At 50.1% G+C, this 17,537-nt stretch overlaps 1 protein-coding gene across 1 annotated transcript in view; it reads right to left on the bottom strand.

Moving 5' to 3' along the window:
* Positions 1-16,474, bottom strand: part of TTC7B (tetratricopeptide repeat domain 7B) — a 222,981-nt gene extending 206,507 nt beyond the window's left edge. Inside the window, exons 1-2 of the mRNA XM_044918052.1 lie at positions 16,325-16,474; positions 9,645-9,813 (exon numbers count right to left, since the gene is read on the bottom strand). Coding sequence (XP_044773987.1) covers positions 9,645-9,813; positions 16,325-16,474 — 319 coding nt within the window. The remainder of the gene's footprint in view (positions 1-9,644; positions 9,814-16,324) is intronic.
* Positions 16,475-17,537: the final 1,063 nt, after the last annotated feature.

The raw sequence follows: 17,537 nt of genomic DNA, 5'->3' as shown, positions 1-17,537 counted from the left end.
GTCTCTCTCTGTCAAATAAATAAATAAAATCTTTAAAAAAAAAAAAATAGGGCGCCTGGGTGGCTCAGTCGTTAAGTGTCTGCCTTCGGCTCAGGTCGTGATCCCAGGGTCCTGGGATCGAGTCCCACGTCGGGCTCCCTGCTCGGCGGGAAGCCTGCTTCTCCCTCTCCCACTCCCCCTGCTTGTGTTCCTGCTCTCGCTATCTCTCTCTCTGTCAAATAAATAAATAAAAATCTTTAAAAAAATAAAAATAAAAATAAAAAATAAAAAAAAATAAAATAAAATAAAATAAAAATATCCATAAGGCACACCACGGTGCAGTCATTAAAAACTTTTTTCAGAAATATTTAATGACATGGAAAAATAATTGTACACACACATACATACATATAGTGAAAAATAGGCCATAAAATAATATATATAGCATAATCCTAATTGTGTACAAAATATTGTATAAATATATATCTTTATACATTTAAATATTTTATATATGATATATTCACAAGCTCAAGTGGTCGTATGGTGACTGATTTTATTTTCTGCTTTATATTTTTCTTTATTTTCCAAATAGGCTACACCCAACACACAACCAAAGACTCAAAGTTCACTTTCAGATCAAAGGGATTCTATCCAGTTTCAGCCAGAAGGAGAGGCAACTGGTCCCACACCCTGTGGGCAGGAAAGCACAAAGGTACAGCCATTCTGCAGAGCAGTCTGGAAATACTTCTCTTTTGACCCAGAAATTCTACTTCTGGAAATCTGTCCTAGGGAAAGCATTAAGGACAAGCACAGAGATCAGGCTGAGAGAGCGTTCGTCACAGCTTTACTTGTAACAGTAAAAAGCTGCAAACAACCTACGTGTCCAAAAATAGAGGCTTTTTAGTTAAATATATTATAGCTTATCCATGTAATGAAATGCTGTACAGCTGCTAAAAGTGTTTATGATCTGTAGTGAAGTGGAAAAAGCAGGTCATAAAGCGGTATATGTGGTATAATCTCATTTTTATATTAAAAAAAAAAACCCACATGATAATTATAGAGATCTAAAAGTAAATGCACTAAAATGTTAACAGAGATTGGCTCTGGGTAGACCAGGTGATGGATATTTTTATGTTCTCTTGACCGGTCTGTATTTCTGATTTTTATATAATGCATACGTATGTTGTCTGTATCAAGAAGAACAGTAAGATAAAATTATAGGGGAAAGGGCAAGCGATCAACCCCAGTGATAGCTAGAAGCCCCACTGGCTGCCCAAGGAAAGGAGCAGGCTAGACAGGACCCTGGGGCTGGGGCGGGGCGGGGCGGGGCGGGGGGGGGGGGAGGACCGTGGGGAGAGCGAGAACATCACAGCCACCGGCTGCTCCCAAACGCAGGTGTACATGAGGACAGACGACACAAATCCCCTACTGTTGACCTCAGATTTATATATTTCAAAGCACTTTCCCATTTTGTTTCATTCAGCCTTCTCAGTACTCTCATCTGAGTATTACTATCCCCATTTTGCAGATAGGAAAAGTGAGACGTAGAGACTTAGATCAAATGGCTTAAGAATCACAGAACAGAATCAAGGGCTTGCAGGTTATCTGACACCAGCCCTTCAGCCCCTTGTCAACAGCATCCACTCCAAATGAGAGTTTATGCTCCAGCTGAAAGGCAGCTCAACAAAGCAGATAGAGTAGGGATTCTGGAGTCCACAGACCTTGATGTGAATCCCACCTCACCTCTGAAATTCAGCCTCTCAGCTCCTCGCAGGGACTACTGCCAGAATGAGGTGCCATCACACAGGTCAATCAGCAAGCACCGCACGTGACTCAGGGCAGGGCTTGATATGTGCTAATCCACTGGGACTCCCACCTCCCAGGGCAGCCGAACCCTGAGACGGCTGTCGCAATCAGAAAGACTTCCAGATACAGGCCTAACGTTGGACTTTGTGTAGCTTCCGCTGCCCAGCTCTGGCCCCATCCCCAAGGCCAGAACAGGGAAGTCTTTCTTCCCCCAAGGGCCCTCCACCCCTGGAGACAACTCTTCTCCAAAAAGCCCCATTCCTTCAGCGCTGACCCACCTGATGTGGTCTGGGCGCCAGGCATCTTCAGTCCAGTCCACAGTGACTCCGTCACAGAGCAGTCACCTGGCTCCTCCCCAACTGTCCCTTCTCCTTCTCCCCTGCAAGGACCACCTCCAAGGAGACAAGGGCATACAGGGCCCTGGGCCTCTTTGATGAGAGGGCTCCTATTCAGAAGAGCTGTGCTGTGGACATCTATCGTGGACCCTCCCTCTAATTCTGCTGGTGGGACCACCCCCCTTCATCACAGCCTTCACGCCAGACCGAAGCCAGTCCCGGGGCATGATGCTAGCTGCTGGAACTAGATCAAGAGTGGGAATCCACCAGGGCCATTGAGACACAGTGAGGATGTGGCCCAGGTTAAGAAAATCAAGTCTGGAGCTGCTCCAGCCAGCCACCTGGAGTCTGAAATGGGAACCAACACGGAGAGAAATGGGGAGAAAGAATCCATCTTTGAGCCCTGAATCCAGCTATCACTGAAGTCAGACCAGGTGGGGTTTTCTTTCCCCTGCAGTGAAAAGGGCCCTAACCCACAGAGCTTGGCAGAACTTCAAAATGGGTCTTCAGCTTGGCTCGGAACCTCGAAAGTCTCCATACACTGCTTCCCCCCGCCCCCCTGCACCTACCCAGGACAGTGGCTCTGGTCCCACCAGCAGAAACCTTGCAGGATGGACCTGGATTTGCACTGCCACCTCCATCCTCCCTACGAACACAACACATTCGTGTCCTGCGTCTGCCGAGCGGCTGGCTGGGGCTGAGCAGAGCAGATGACACAGACACTCGGCCACTGGTCCGCCCCCTCCCTACTCTGGGGTCTCCAGCAACCGTCACATCTCTCTCCCACCAGCACACAAGCGGCCTCACATCCCCTCAGCCGCGCCTCCACCACCCCCGGCAGCTTCTGCCTCTGTGTGAGCCGGCTGGAGAGCTAAGCGCTGGTCTCCATGTCTGTTCCTGCAGCCAGCCTGCAGCCAGCCCACCACACCCAGGCTCCCCTGGAAGCAGCACACTAACCTCTCCAAGGATGGAGCCCGCATCTGTGACAGCCTGAGAACCCCCCAATAAACGTTTCCACTTTCCTGGGGGAAACTGGGGCTGCTCCTGGGAGCCAATATTCCAGGATGGAAAAAGAAGCTTTGAAGCAGGAAAGTAAAGCATCCTTGTAGGAAACACATCCCTCAAGTCACCATGTCGGGGGTCTGGCCTCACCTTGACATACAGTGCTGGTAGAATCAGCCCCTAAGGGAAAGAACAGATACGGCTTCATTCTCTTTTCTATTTCATAGAGGGAACCCCTGATTAAAGATAGTTGCTTCCTCTGGGGTCTACATGCCTGGCAGCCTTTGGGGAGGATGACAATCCTCAAGTCATAACCACCCACTATCTGAGGAATTTCCAACTCAACTTGTTCCAAGCCTTTTTCCATGGCACCCAGACGCCCAGGACCGGGCAGAGTGTGGTGAACACACACATGAGCGACACCTGATAAGAGCCCCTCATCGATGGACTGCTTCCCTTGTGCTGATGTATCTGAAGTTTGCTCTGGTGGGAGGCCCCCAGAAGACAGCGAGCAATCGCCAGGTGCATCTTCCAAAAATATTTGTCGGTGAATGTGGTAAGTCTCCTGGTCTAACAACTGCTTATGCTAAGCTGAAGTCGGTGGATGTGTGAAGACACTCAGTTTCAAACTGGGGAGAGCAAGGCTGGGATCCAAAGCTTTTGGAGATGGGTTCTCTATTTAAAGACTAGTGCTTATCAGCTTCGGGGAAAAGGCAGCACTTCTGAAAAGCCTCCCTTGCGAGCTCCTTTGCCCCTTCACCCTGCCCACTGCAGAAGCCAGGGGTCTTCATTCCTTCCCTGACACCGTGTCCTGAGACGGGATGCTCAGAACGCATACAGTGGGCAGTCCAAAGAGAGCCCCAGGGCCAGCTTTATATGAGGCAGGCAAAAGAGGCTGTCACATTTTCCAAGGGGAGATCATTATGTAATTCAAATGCTATCCTTCATCACACCTGCACTTCTGGGAAGAGCAAGAGGTCCATGAGCTCTGCAGACTCTAGAGAAGGGGATGTCTTTAGGGAGTGGCCCCCGGCCTCTGGCCAGGAAGGAGAGTCCAACCAAGAGATGGTTTCTCCTCCGCGGCTCTCTCTCCTGCGTATTTAGCATGTTCCTTATGAAGACAGCTATCTGAGAACCGTGTGAATGGTTCTCCCCTCTTAAAGGACCACTACTTGAATCAACCAATCCATTCCAATGTGAATGGCCTTTTGTGAAAAAACCACTAATGTGGGCCCAATTCCAAAGACCTCTAACCTTCTGGATCAGCCTTGGGCAAGACTGGTGAAGTGCAGAGGGAGTGTGTCTTGGGCCTCATCCTCAAGCAAAACTCTCCATCTGCCCCTGGCCACTGGGTGCTGCCCATCCTCCAACACCATCAACACCTCTTCCTCCCCAAGTGGCACTCCAGACCTCAGATCTTTGCTTGATCTGCCGCTAAAGATTTCCCTCTAAACGTACTGTTCCTGGGTCCCACTCCTGGGACCATACCCTCTGCCAGACAAGGCAGATATGCTACGGCAACTCTGCCCTCTTCCCCATAACTGGATGTTACCTGGGGCTCCCTAAGAGGTCTAGCCATTTGGGGTCACACCCAAGAACAAAAATAGCTAAACTCTGTTGATCCGCCAGGCACTATGCTAAGAGCTTTACCCATACTCCCTCATTCCCTACAATAACCCTATAATGTAGATACTATAATTACCTCTGTTTTATAGATAAAAAAAACCTGAGCCCCAGGGAGACGAAAGTAACTTGCCCAAGATCTTATAGCTAATAAGTGACAAAGCTAGAGATCAAACCTGGGCAGCCTGGCTCCAAAACCCCAGGCTCTTAACCAGCGCATCAAAGGAGCAATTTCAAACCTGGGAGCAAAGGAGGAAAGAGAAAAAGGGAGGCTCCATAGAGCTCCCCATCACCGTGCTGCCTTCTCCACCTGGGAACGGAGGTCATGCAGTTTGACAGGAAGGTTTCCTACCTCATCCTGGCCCTGCCTCCAGCTCACTGGGTGTCATCAGGCAAGTCCCTTAGCCTCTCTGGCAGTCTCCTCCATCGGTCCTCCTCTGCTTGGTACTGTGCAATCTAGAAAGGAAGCTTAATACCACGCCATTGTTTCCAGGTTCATAATCTCCCTCCTCTTGGGCACCAGGGCCTCAGGGCCTCCCCGTCCCCTTTCATTCACCTGGCTGCAGGCTACTTCCTTCTCCCTGCCCCTCCTACAGGTGCTAGCTGGGAGAGAGACCAAGCTCTGCTGGACATGTCAAATCAGAGGCTTACGTGAGCCCCCAGACCTCTTTTTCCCAGGTCCCTGGTGGCTAAGGTGCTACAGCAACCTCTCCCCAGCAGGCTGTCAGCAGAACCGACCCGTGCTCACCCTAGACGTCTCCCTCTTTGCCCCCTTCCACGAGCTGCATCACGCAGGCACGCCAGCTTCAATCACACAGGTGAGGACCACACCCTAGTGGATGGGGAGGAACAGGAACCTCCGAGAACACAGCTGCCCCACCAGCTGTGACAGGCGGACTGTTCCAGGACTCCCTCATCCTGGAGCCCGGGCATTTTCAGTCCCTGCGAGACAACAGAGTACATACCAAGGCTGTTTACAGAGGCCGTATCTGGGAAGGCAAGCCACTTCCAGCTCCCACTGGCCGATCTGCAGAAAGTCACCCCGTGTCCAGCAGATCTAAGTCCCAAAATAGACAGTGGCCATGTGTCCACTATTCCCCAGCCTTTCCACATTTGTGAAAAGAACATCTGTGGCCACTTGGTGTCCTGGAGATTTCATTTGCTACCTCAATCTGTATCCCAGAGCAAAGATGTCTACTTGCTTGATTAAACCAGTACTACCAGAAGCTAGAGTTTCTCCATTTCCTCGATTCCCACTCTCTGTCTGCTTAGGTTTATGAAATGGAAGGAAGGAGTTGGGGGGATAGTGGGGGGGAGTTGAGATCTATGTCGGAAGTCCCTGATCATGGAAATGAACGGAAATGTACAACCTTTCAGAAAGAGATCCATGTCAGGCTCTGTTATGGTGTGACGTCAGCATGCTCTCGGAGGTATTGCCCATAATCGGCAGGGAAGGACTCTGAATCATTGAAATATGCCCAATATGTCATCTACAAAGAAAACGCATCTCACCATGCTAGGCTAGGAGCGAAGGCACCCAGATCACCTGAATGACATGATGGGCATCTCAGTAAAAATGCAAGCACGGGAATTTGTACAAATTTCACTCAATAACTGAGCACCAATGACGTGCCAAATCCTGTGCCGAGTTCTGAGGATGGCAAACAGAACAAACAGCTCCTCCTTTAGAGGAACTCACAGACCCGCAGGGGCGTCTGATACCAGGACAACTGATTCTAGTATGACTTTCATGTCACCTACTAATCTACTGAGCAAAGAGAGCAGTGAATATGGTTGACTCTGAACAGGTGAGTCCCAGAGGCCGTCAGAGAAGACAGGATGTATGAGCTGGAGGAACAGAATTTACAGGAAGAAATCTGGGCAAGAAGCAGGAATTATAGTGGAGGAACAATGAAGGTGAGGCTGCCAAGAGGGGTCTATGTGCAAATCAAGGGTATCCTCTAGTGATCTGAGTGTTTTCTACATGAGGAAACCTTACCTGGCCCAAGCATGCTCTGATCCACATGCCAACAGGGCAGAATGGTTAAGAACGTGGGCTCCAGACTGAGGCCCCTTCTGCCTCTCACTAGGAGAGCATGGGCTCTGGCTCGAGTCCTGGTTTGTCCACTTCCTGGCTTCAGGACCCTGGGCAGCTTATCTAACCCCCCTGTGCCTCAGTTTTCTCATCTGTAAAATGGAAAGAATAATAGAGTCTACCTCATAGGGTGGTGGTAAAGACTGGCTGAGATACTCAAATAAAGGGCACACAGTGGGCATTCCAATCACCTTGCCCAGTCTCATCTCCTTTGTCTGTAAATTACAGGTTTGGAGGATTTAAGAGACAGTAGAGCCCTAACTGGTATCTGAATGATGTTGGCTGCAGATTCCCAATAAGCCAAGGCTAATAATACCTGGCCAGGGGACGAGCTCGCAGCCACGGCTGGAAGAGCAGATGAGGGAAGTTCAGGTGACCCGTAAAAGGCCAACTCCAAGCCTACAGCAGCACGCGGTGGTCAGGGGAGGGGTGTGCGCTGGGCACTCAGCTCCAGCCAGGGCTTGCCCGGGGGGCCTGAGGGGACAGCCCTTCCCTTCTTCCCGAAGAAGCCAGAAAGCCAAATTTTTAACTGGATGGTCTCAATTTGGAAACGTCAGCAACTACTTCAAAAGCGCTGGAAACGCTGAGCTGAGGACACCAACCCTGCTTCAGGCCCCTGCAGGCTCGTGGTTCGCAATGGAGAGAAGAGAACCCCATACACTAGCATCCGTCGAATATTTGTCCACAGTCTCTCCTGAAAACTTCTCAAGGACCTTGAAGAAGAAAGAAGAACCAAAGAGTGCTGCTACCCAGAGTTAGGACCAAGAGCCTCTTGAACTCCTCAGAGAACTGGCCTGTCTTTGGGCATCTCCACAAATTAAAGGGACAATTTTTCAGTTACTGTAAGTCACTTCTTATAGTGCCCCAACAAACACTCAGCTTTTACGCTACTATTTAGATCATGTTCACTATGTGCTGGGCATTTGATACAGACGATCTCGTGTAATCCTCATGACAACCCAAGGAGAGCTGGACAGATGAAGAAAGCGAGGCGTGCAGAGCCAGCACATGATGGTGGTGGGAGCTGGACCAGGCGGACGGCTAAGCACTGGTGCTCAGAAACCCCCTCCGCACTGCCTCTCACCTGGCCACCTGGGCTGCAGGCCACTTCCTCTGGCACAAGCGACACTTCCCTCTGCTGCACGCGTGTGACGCTCCGTGTGCACACAGGAGCCAGCTGGGGCCAGGTCTCCCAGGAGCCTCCCACCACAGCGGGGGGCGCACTGCTAACCACGTATGACGCAGGCCCAGACCCAGGGACCACGTCTCCCGTCCTCCTCGCCCTCTCCCGTCCTCCTTCAGCCACGACGCTGAGCAGGCGGTGTCCCCTGCAGATGGCTGCCACCACCAGTCTGTCTTAGAGCCGATACGAGGACCTGAGCTCTTGCTGCGAACAGGCCCCAGAGCCATCCCCCCGCTGCAACTAGCAGAACACCCCTGGAGACAATCCACCGGGCCCCGGGTGACCGGCAACTGCCCGATGAAGCGTTGCTGTCCTTGCAGGAGATTGTTTCTGGCCCCAAATCACACACAAACTCCCCCAAGCCCAAGGCATGTGAGGTGACGGAGCAGGCACCACGAAGAAGGGGGCAGCTGCGTGTCACACACCCTAGCACGCCCCATGGCGCCCCCAGCCTCACAGGACGGTGCCTGCCAAAGTGCCAGAGCGCCCGGCCAAGAGTGACAGTATCCTTCCCCGGCCTGCAGGGAGGTCTAGAAGATTAATTAGATGAACCCGGCAGCACTTGAGGTTCCCCAGGGAACAGGTTGAATATGTCACCCCTGACACAAAGCTCTTAAGTGTGCCTCAGGCTGGGTCTTTGCTCACCGTTGCGCAGGACAGCCGAAGCCGACAGCCGACAGCACACGAGTGACCAGGGCCCCGGCCTCCGTGCTGGCCACAGTCAGTCACAATGCATGGTTTGGACAGTAGGTGGCAGGAGGGAGAGGAGCTGCTTCAGATGCCCCCTCTCTTACGATGGCCTTTCCAATTCAAAGTGTCCCTTCTCCTCCGGGAAGCCTTCCTGGCCCTGTGGGCCTGTGTGACCTCTCTTGTCTCTAAAAAGCTGCTAGCCATGCCTGACTTTGACCATCTGCTGCCTTGTTTGGGGCTGATATTTTAAAATATTATTTGATGAGCATTTAGTATGTACCAGGTAGTGTGGTCAGTGCTTTACATACATTATTTGACTGATCCTAAGACTAAATCTATGAAGTGAATGTGGTTATACCCATTTCACAGATGAGGAAGTGGCAGCTTGGAAAGGTCAAACAATGTGTGTGTCCTGCAGCTGTCATTTTCCTCTCTGTGGGACTGCATCCTCTCCCATGGGATTGCAAGCTCCTTCTTGGCAACCGGGCTGACGTTTACACTTCCGTCCAGCCCCCGAGCCCCCACGCACACAGCCAAACACTGGATGACCGGCTGTTATAGTGACGGCCATTTGCAGGGACCAATCAGCCTTAATTAAATTAGCCCAGAGGCGGCATTGTTGAATAAAACTGGTCAGCCATGTGGCCAAGTGGCCATATGACAAGAATCCTGGCATGTGCTATGCATTATCTTAATTACCAAAAAAAAAAAAATCCCTATTTCATTGCATATTAATTATCAGGACCCTTTACTGAAATGTTTGCCCCTCATTTATTTCAGGGGTAACTGAAGAACTGAGGGTCTGAGGGAACAGGGTGTGGCAGGGCCCACACCATGCGGAGGTGCTGGCCCAGGGTACAGGCTCGGCCTGTGGGCTCCACGCAGCGTGGCCCCGGGGGACAGCCTCCCGGGAGGGAAGGCGCGGGCTCACCTTTGGTGGCGTAGGCTTCCGCAATCATGCGCAGCCTGTAGGGAGGGACGGCTGTCAGCGGCAGGTCATCGAGGCCCACCCGGGCATAGATGTTGAGAGCCTCCTTATAATCTCCTTCCACATAATTCAACTTGGCCATGATCAGATTGGATTCTTGTAGGAACTCTGACTAGAAGGAAAAGGAGAGAGAAAAACATTTTCCTACGATGCTAGGAGTAATGCTCCCTCGGGGACCCGACACCTGCTGCCACAAAGCCTCGGGGCTCTCCACACAAAGATGCGCACACGAATGTTCACAGCAGTACCGTTTGCCATGGCCCTGTGAGTGCCAACAACCTGAATGCCCATCGACTGAGGAATGGATAAGGAAAATGTGGTCTGGCCCCACCGTGGAATATTACCCAGCCACGGTGAGGAAGGAAGCAGTGCCCCATGCTTACCACAGGGATGACCCTCAGAAACACCATGGCAGGTGAAAAAGCCAATCACAAGAGGCTACATGTTGCATGCTTCCATTTATATGAAATGGCCCAAGTGGTCAAATCTATAGAGGCAGAAAGTAGATTAGTGTGTTTGCCTAGGGCTGGAGGGTGGGGGGATGGCAAGTGACTGCTAATGGATACGGGTTTATTTTGGGGGCGATGAAAATTTTCTAAATTAGGGGTAATGACTGCACGAGTCTGTAAATATACTAAAAACCACTGAACTGTACGTTCTAAATGGGTGAGTTGGCATATGAACTCCACCTCAAGAAAGTGGCTGTAAGGGGCGCCTGGGTGGCTCAGTGGTTAAGCGTCTGCCTTCGGCTCAGATCATGATCCCAGGGTCCTGGGATCGAGCCCCGCATCGGGCTCCCTGCTCTGCAGGAAGCCTGCTTCTCCCTCTTCTACTCCCCCTGCTTGTGTTCCCTCTCTCTGTGTGTCTCTCTCTGTCAAATAAATAAATAAAATCTTAAAAAAAAAAAAGTGGCTGTAAGACAAAACAAAACAGAACACTGAGGCTCCCCACAGGTCCCCGTGCTTGGCTGTGCTGGGCCAAGGATGGAGGGATGCTTTACGAACAAAACATACAAGCACCTGTCTCAGAAAAGGACATCCTGGTGCATCCTGCCCGCTGCACTGGGGGTGTGCTACAAGACTATAACCCGAATAACCCAAAGAGAGAGGTTTTCTAAATTGGTGCAAAACCCAGGACTTGCTTTCTTTCCAGGGGCAAACTTTTCCCACTGAGCCATTCTCGCTCGGTGAGGTGACTGAGCCCTGGTCCTCCCCACCCCCCACAGAGGCTGCGACCTCTAGCCCTCGTCCTCTGATGGGTCCTCATTCCTCTCCAGGCAGGAGAGGTTGGCTTCCCCAGTCCATACCCACTGGCCTCATCCTCTGCCCTTCTCCCTGGCCAGCACTCATCAGCAGGAAAAGAGGAGACAGCCTAGCCTGCTATATAAGGAAACCGATTTATCACCCTCTTGCAGGCCTGCTCCTTGGAACCCAAGCTATGCAAGGCTAGATTTTCCTGCTTACAGGAGCACGCCAGGAAGCTGCACTGTTCTGTACCCTGTAACCGTGACGGGGTGGGCCATGCCAGGTAACCAGCCAGAGCATGGCAAAGCAGCTGTCCGCCAGGATCGCCAGCTTCCGGGCATTTCTTTCTTTCCTTTTTTTCTTTATTTGAGTACAGTTGACACACAATGTTACATACTTTTCAGGTGTACGACATAGTGACTGGACAACCCCCTAAGCTATGCTGTGCTCACCGTAAGTGTAGCCACCATCGGTCACCATACCGTGCTGTTACAATATCATCGACCATATTCCCTATGCTGTGCCTTTTATTCCTGTGGCTCATTCAGTCCATAACTATCTCCTGCTCCCCTTCACCTACTGTGTCCACCCCCAGCCCCCCTCCCTTCTGGCAACCATCACTTTGTTCTCTGTATTTATGGGTCTGTTTCTGCTTTTTGTTTGTCTGTTTATTCATTTGTTGTTTTTTTTTTTTTTAGATTCCACATATAAGTGAAATCATAAAGTATTTCTTGAAAGGAAGCAGGGGTTGGGGCGCCTGGGTGGCTCAGATGGTTGAGCGTCTGCTTTCGGCTCAGGTCATGATCCCGGGGTCCTGGAATTGAGCCCCACATCAGGCTCCCGGCTCAGCAGGGAGCCTGTTTCTCCCTCTCCTTCTGCCTCTCTCCCTGCTCATGCTCTCTCTCTCTCTCTCTGTATCTCTGTGTCTCAAATGAATAAATAAAATCTTAAAAAAAAAAATTTAAAAAAAAAAAAGGAAGGAAGCAGGGGCAACGGGCAGCATTGGAGAGATGGGAACAAAAGGGGTCTTTTTAAATTAAATTAAATTTTATTATTATTTTTTAAGTAGGTTCCACACCCAACGTGGGGCTTGAACTCATGACCCTGAGATTAAGAGTGGCATGCTCTACTGACTAAGCCAGCCAGGCACCCTGAAAGGAACAAAAAAAGGGGGGTTTTGAGTGGCCAGAGAGAGAGAGAGAGAGAAAGAAAGAAAATCAGAATGCAAGAAATTAGAATTATCTTTGCAAACAGAGAAATCAAAGCAGACTTAAGAGAAGAGGAAAAGAGCTATGAAAAAAAGACCTACCACAGGGGTTCTCCACCCAGAGAAAAAGCTTCCTGGCAGACAAGGCTGTCTTCCTTCCTCCCTTAGGCCTTCCAGCCCTGGGACCACTGGTTTAAAAGCAAACGGAAGGGGGAGGGGAGCAGAGGTTGGTGTTTACCAGGCCCAGAGCTTCAATCTGGGGATGGACGGTGGTGGAGGCTGCACGACAGTGCAGACGTACTTAATGCCACAGAACTGTACACTTCAAGATGGTTATGATGGCAAAGTTTGTGTTAGATAATATTTTACCAAAAGAAAAAGATGTTTAATTCAACTTGAAAAAAAATTTTTAAGTTTTTTTTTTTTTTTTTTTTTTTTAAAGAAAAGTAAACTACAAGGCCAGATGTAAAAGATGCAGGAGCCTGAACAAAATTCCAAGTGCAAAGGCACAGTGTGGACGCACTGGGAGAGCCTTGCCGGAGCGAGTCTAGTCGGCAACCCCACACGGAGGCCGCCCGCTGCAGGGTGAGGGAGACTGGCCCCAGCACAGAGCTGTGCTGCCCTGCCCAGAAGAAACACAGTTTTCTTGCCTTGACTCAGAAGCAGGTCTCCTGATTCCCAGGCCAGGCTCCTTCTGCCTCACCACATTGCTACCTTGCTCTGGCCCTGCCTGTTTCAGTCCATGCGTATTTTGTGGGCACCTTGTCTGCACTGGGCTTGAGCAAGCGCCCCACCAGGAGACGCACTGATTTAAGGTCAAGAAGAGAACAAGTTTCACAGTAGCCAGCTACTGGGGCAACACACCCATGCAAAAGCTGGGCAACTTTGGAACATTCTTTATAGGATAGAGGAAGCTTAAAAATGGCCGCAGGAGAAAAATAACATGGCAGTAAATGACATGTCTCTGGTGCTCGCTGTGAAAGAGCTTCCACATCTGAGCCTCAAGACAACCCCCAGCTAACTATGCTTACGGATGAGAAATGTGAAGCTCAGAGAGGGTACGTAACTTCGCCGAATCACACAGCTTATAAAGCTAGAACTGGAACACAAACTCAGGAATTCTAACTTGAAATTCCACATTCTTAATACTGCACTGGGTGGAGAGCAAAAAAAACCATCAGCACCTGGTAAACCAGAAGGTTAATTTTTCGCAGTGAAGTTAGGGATCTGGAAGGAGGAAACAAACTAGCCAGATGTCAGGCCTGGAGCATGATCCTCAACCTTTCTCCCCTAGCACACAGCCACACCCTCTGGCCTCTTGAAGGGATGCTTGAGTCTGATGGCCGTCCCTGGGAAGCATGGCCCACGTGTCCACTGTCCCTCTACCCTTTCTCACTGATGAGGACCGACGAGTATCATGAACTGACTCTGAAGAGAAGTGTGGCATGGCCCTTTAAAAGAAACAGGGAAAGAGAGAATACGCGTTTTTAAAGGCCCAAATGCAGCACCAAGTGCTTAGTAAACTGAGCTTCCTATATTCAAGTGATGCTCGGGGCGCCTGGGTGGCTCAGTCAGTCAAGCATCTGACTCTTGATTTGGCTCAGGTCATGATCTTGGGTCCTGGGATCGAGCCCCACGCTGGGCTCCCCGCTCAGCACGGAGCCTGCTTGTCCCTCTCCCTCTCCCTCTGCTCCTCCCTCCACTCCCACTCACTCTACCTCTAAAATAAATAAATAAAATCTGTAAAAAAATAAAATAAAATAATTAACTGATGCTCTCAAGCCAGCCTGAGGGGACTGGAGCTGTGTCCAGTGGAGACAGACATACACAGAGGCCATTTGAATGGAGGCTTTCTGCCCGCATTTCCAGAAGCCTGCAGCCACATAACTGACAAACACTAACACTCACTTATACAAATGTTGCCCAAGCCCCCAACTGCTCCAGGGCCAAGGAGGTGACCAGATGACAAGGACGAAGGACATCTCTGAATGAAAGCTCACAGGCTTGGAATATCTAAGAGCTGGGAGGGTCCAAGCTCACCCCTCCAACAGCCCACCCTATTCAAACTGACAGAAACTAAACCCCAGAGAGGGAGATGGCCTCCTTGGGGGTCACACAACAATTTGGGAATAGGCACAAGTTTCCAAAACAGATACAAAAAGTAAAGCTAAGGAAAACATGGCTTCTTGCGGGGGAGGGGTGGGATGTACACAAACATGAGAATAAAGTCCAGAGAAGTAGCCCTGGAGGGTTCTGAGATGGGAAGTGAAGAAAAAGGAAAGAGAAATCATCAAGGTTAAAGGCAAAGAGCTACAAATGAAAAACAGCAAAAAAACCCAACCCAAATAAAAAATGGGCAAAGCACCTGAATAGATATTTCTCCGAAGAAGACATACAAATGGCCAATAAGTACATGAAAAGATGCTCAACATTCCTGATCATCAGGGAAACGCAAATCAAAACCACAATGAGATATCACCTCAAAACTATTAGGATGGCTACTATCCAAAACCAAAACAATACCAAAAAACAGAAAATAAAAAATGCTGACATGGATGTGGTGAAATTGGAACTCAGTGTTGGTAAGAATGTAAAATGGTGCAGCTGCTATGGAAAATAGTATGGAGATTCCTTAAAAAATTAACCATAGAATTACCATATGATTCAGCAATTCCACTTTTTGGTATATGCCCAAAAGAACTGAAAGCAAGATCTGGAAGAGATAATGTAAACCCACATTCATAGCAGCTATTCGGGGCACCTGTGTGGCTCAGTCGGTTAAGCATCCAGCTCTCGATTTCGGCTCAGGTCATGATCTCAGAGTTATGAGTTCGAGCCCCACATCAGGCTCTGCACCGGGCATGGAGCCTGCTTAAGATTCTCCCTCTCCCTCTGCCCTTCCTCTCTCTCTCCCCACCCTCTTAAAAAAAAAAAAGTCTGTATTATAGCAGCATTATTCAAAGTACCAAAAGGCAGAAGCAATCTCAGTGCCCACTCACAGATGGATAAACAAAACGCTGTATAAACCTACAATGGAGTATTATTCAGCCTTAAAAAGGAAGGGAATTCTGACACATGCTACAATATGGATGAACCTTGAGGACATTATGTTAATGAAATAAACCAGTCATAAAAAGACAAATACTCTACAATTCCGCTTATATGAGGGACCTGGAACAGTCAGAATCATAGAGACAGAAAGTAGATTGGGGGTTGCCAGGGGCGGAGGGGGGGGATAGAGAGTCATGCAGAGACGGAAGCTCATGCATAGACAGTTTCAGTCTGGGATGATAAAAAAGTTCTGGAGATGAGATAACGGTGAGGGGTGCACAACAGCACAACGGCAGCTGAAGACGCTGACGGGCCTGGGGCTGAGAGCAGGCAGCTACCTGGAGGAGCGTGACCTCTGAAGAGCAGGAAGAACCAGCCTTCAGGGCGGGGAAGAACTCAGAGCCCCGTAAGTGAGCTAATGGGTGTGGGGGGCGGCGGGGACAGGGGGAGCAAAACCTAAAGGAAAGGAGATTCAAAGGAAGCAAGAAAAGAATATGTGATGAGAGGGAAAGCTGAGTCTAGAGACAGGAAGACAGGGCAGGGAAGGAGCAGAGCAGAAGGGTAGCGCTTAAGGTCTCCTGGGCCCTGAGGGTTAGGGCCATTGCTCAGGCAGAGGGACGGTTCCATCCTGGCTGCCTCCCCCACCAAAGTACCAGGCTTGTGCTCGCCAGGAGGAGCCCGACACGGTTCTGGGCCACAGCAGCCTGGGGACGTTCAGGAGCTGCATATTTCAGGCAGGAATTGTGCGGTAAATGGCACTCCTGATTAACTCCTCTCTTTCCTAGAGTGGGCCAAGGCGTCAGGTTGAGCTCTGGTCCATATACAACAGCTCTCTTCCAAGCACCTGGAGAAGATTTTTCAGAATAACGTGTCACTGAAGACTCACCAGAGAGACCCTAGTGAGCTGGAAGCCCCCATAAGGTGGTCAGCCGGACAGGGGGCCGACACGCCGATCCCACGGTGAGCAGGCCTGCTTCTGAGACGCCGCGCTGTGGCAGTGTGCTCGTGCGCTCTGACCACTGCCTGGTCCATTGCAGGCCATCCTTCCCCATGGCTCACTGCCCTGAGGAGGCCGAACAAGCATCACCCCACTGCCCCCTCAGCTCGGAGACCCACAGTACCTTTAGGTTCCCACGGTCCAGGGCGGCGGTCAGATGCTTGCGGACCTCGGTCAGCTGGGGCCTGGGGCCTCGGGGACTGGCCCCCTGCCGCAGGGGGTATTCCTTCAGGGACTGCTCCAGCTTCGACTCCCCGAGGAGGAGCTCTGCCATGTCATCTACAAAGAACAAAATGAGAAGCTAAATGGGAGCCGGGAATGGTCTGTGTGCTGGGAAGCTCCGCCCGGGGACCTCAGGACCACCACACCCTTGCTCCATGCCCCCAGCAAGGCCCTTCTGGAACTTCATAGCCTTACAGGGAGTCCAAGTGGGCACCAGCTTACAGTGAATTCTGTTCATTAATAAGAATGTTCCAGAATGTGGGCGCCTAGGTGGCTCGGTTGGTTAAGCGACTGCCTTCGGCTCAGGTCGTGATCCTGGAGTCCCAGGATTGAGTCCCGCATCGGGCTCCCCGCTCAGCGGGGAGTCTGCTTCTCCCTCTGACCTTCCCCCCTCTCATGTGCTCTCTCCCTCTCAAATAAATAAATAAAATCTTTAAAAAAAAAGAATGTTCCAGAATGTGTACACAGACAGGAGGTAGCTCAATCCTTTGTCACACATTTATTGAATCTAGAAAGACTAGATACGTATTAACATGGAGAGAGCACAAGCTCAGTAGGAAAACACAGCTGTCTGTCTTATGCTATTTTTCGGCATGATCTGTACAAAATAATACTATGCATTTTCCAAAACTGATGCAGTGAAATCTCCTAGCTCTTTTGTGTTCTGTGGTCTTACACATGGATGTGAGCTGGAGCAACGTCTCTACAGATTCTTAAAATGAGTTTGTGTCAAAATGACCTGAATGCACGCAGTCTGTTTCTGCCTAAAAGTCGAAGCTATACAGACACTGACAACTAGGAATGTCTAGATGAAGGCTTTATTCCTAAGACTACACTACTTAGAGTTACAATTCTGTTACTGTCCACGTTGGCTTGTTAATTAGAATGAAGAGCTCACTCCAGAAGTAGCTCTTGGGAATCCGCACATCTAGATGTTCTGAATAAACCCAGCACAATTCATACACCAGCGTGAGCACAACCTATTTATTCTGTGACGGGACAGGACCGAACTGTATTAAAATATAAGCGCAGTGTAAAAGGTCTGGAAGGATGTACCTCAAATCCACAATTGTAGCTATCACTGGGGTGCAGAGCGAGGAGGACCTCAACTGGAG

The sequence above is a fragment of the Neomonachus schauinslandi genome, chromosome 9 (genome assembly GCF_002201575.2).
Source record: "Neomonachus schauinslandi chromosome 9, ASM220157v2, whole genome shotgun sequence".
Taxonomy (NCBI): Eukaryota; Metazoa; Chordata; class Mammalia; order Carnivora; family Phocidae; genus Neomonachus; species Neomonachus schauinslandi.
This window is presented reverse-complemented; position numbering and strand designations above follow the sequence as displayed.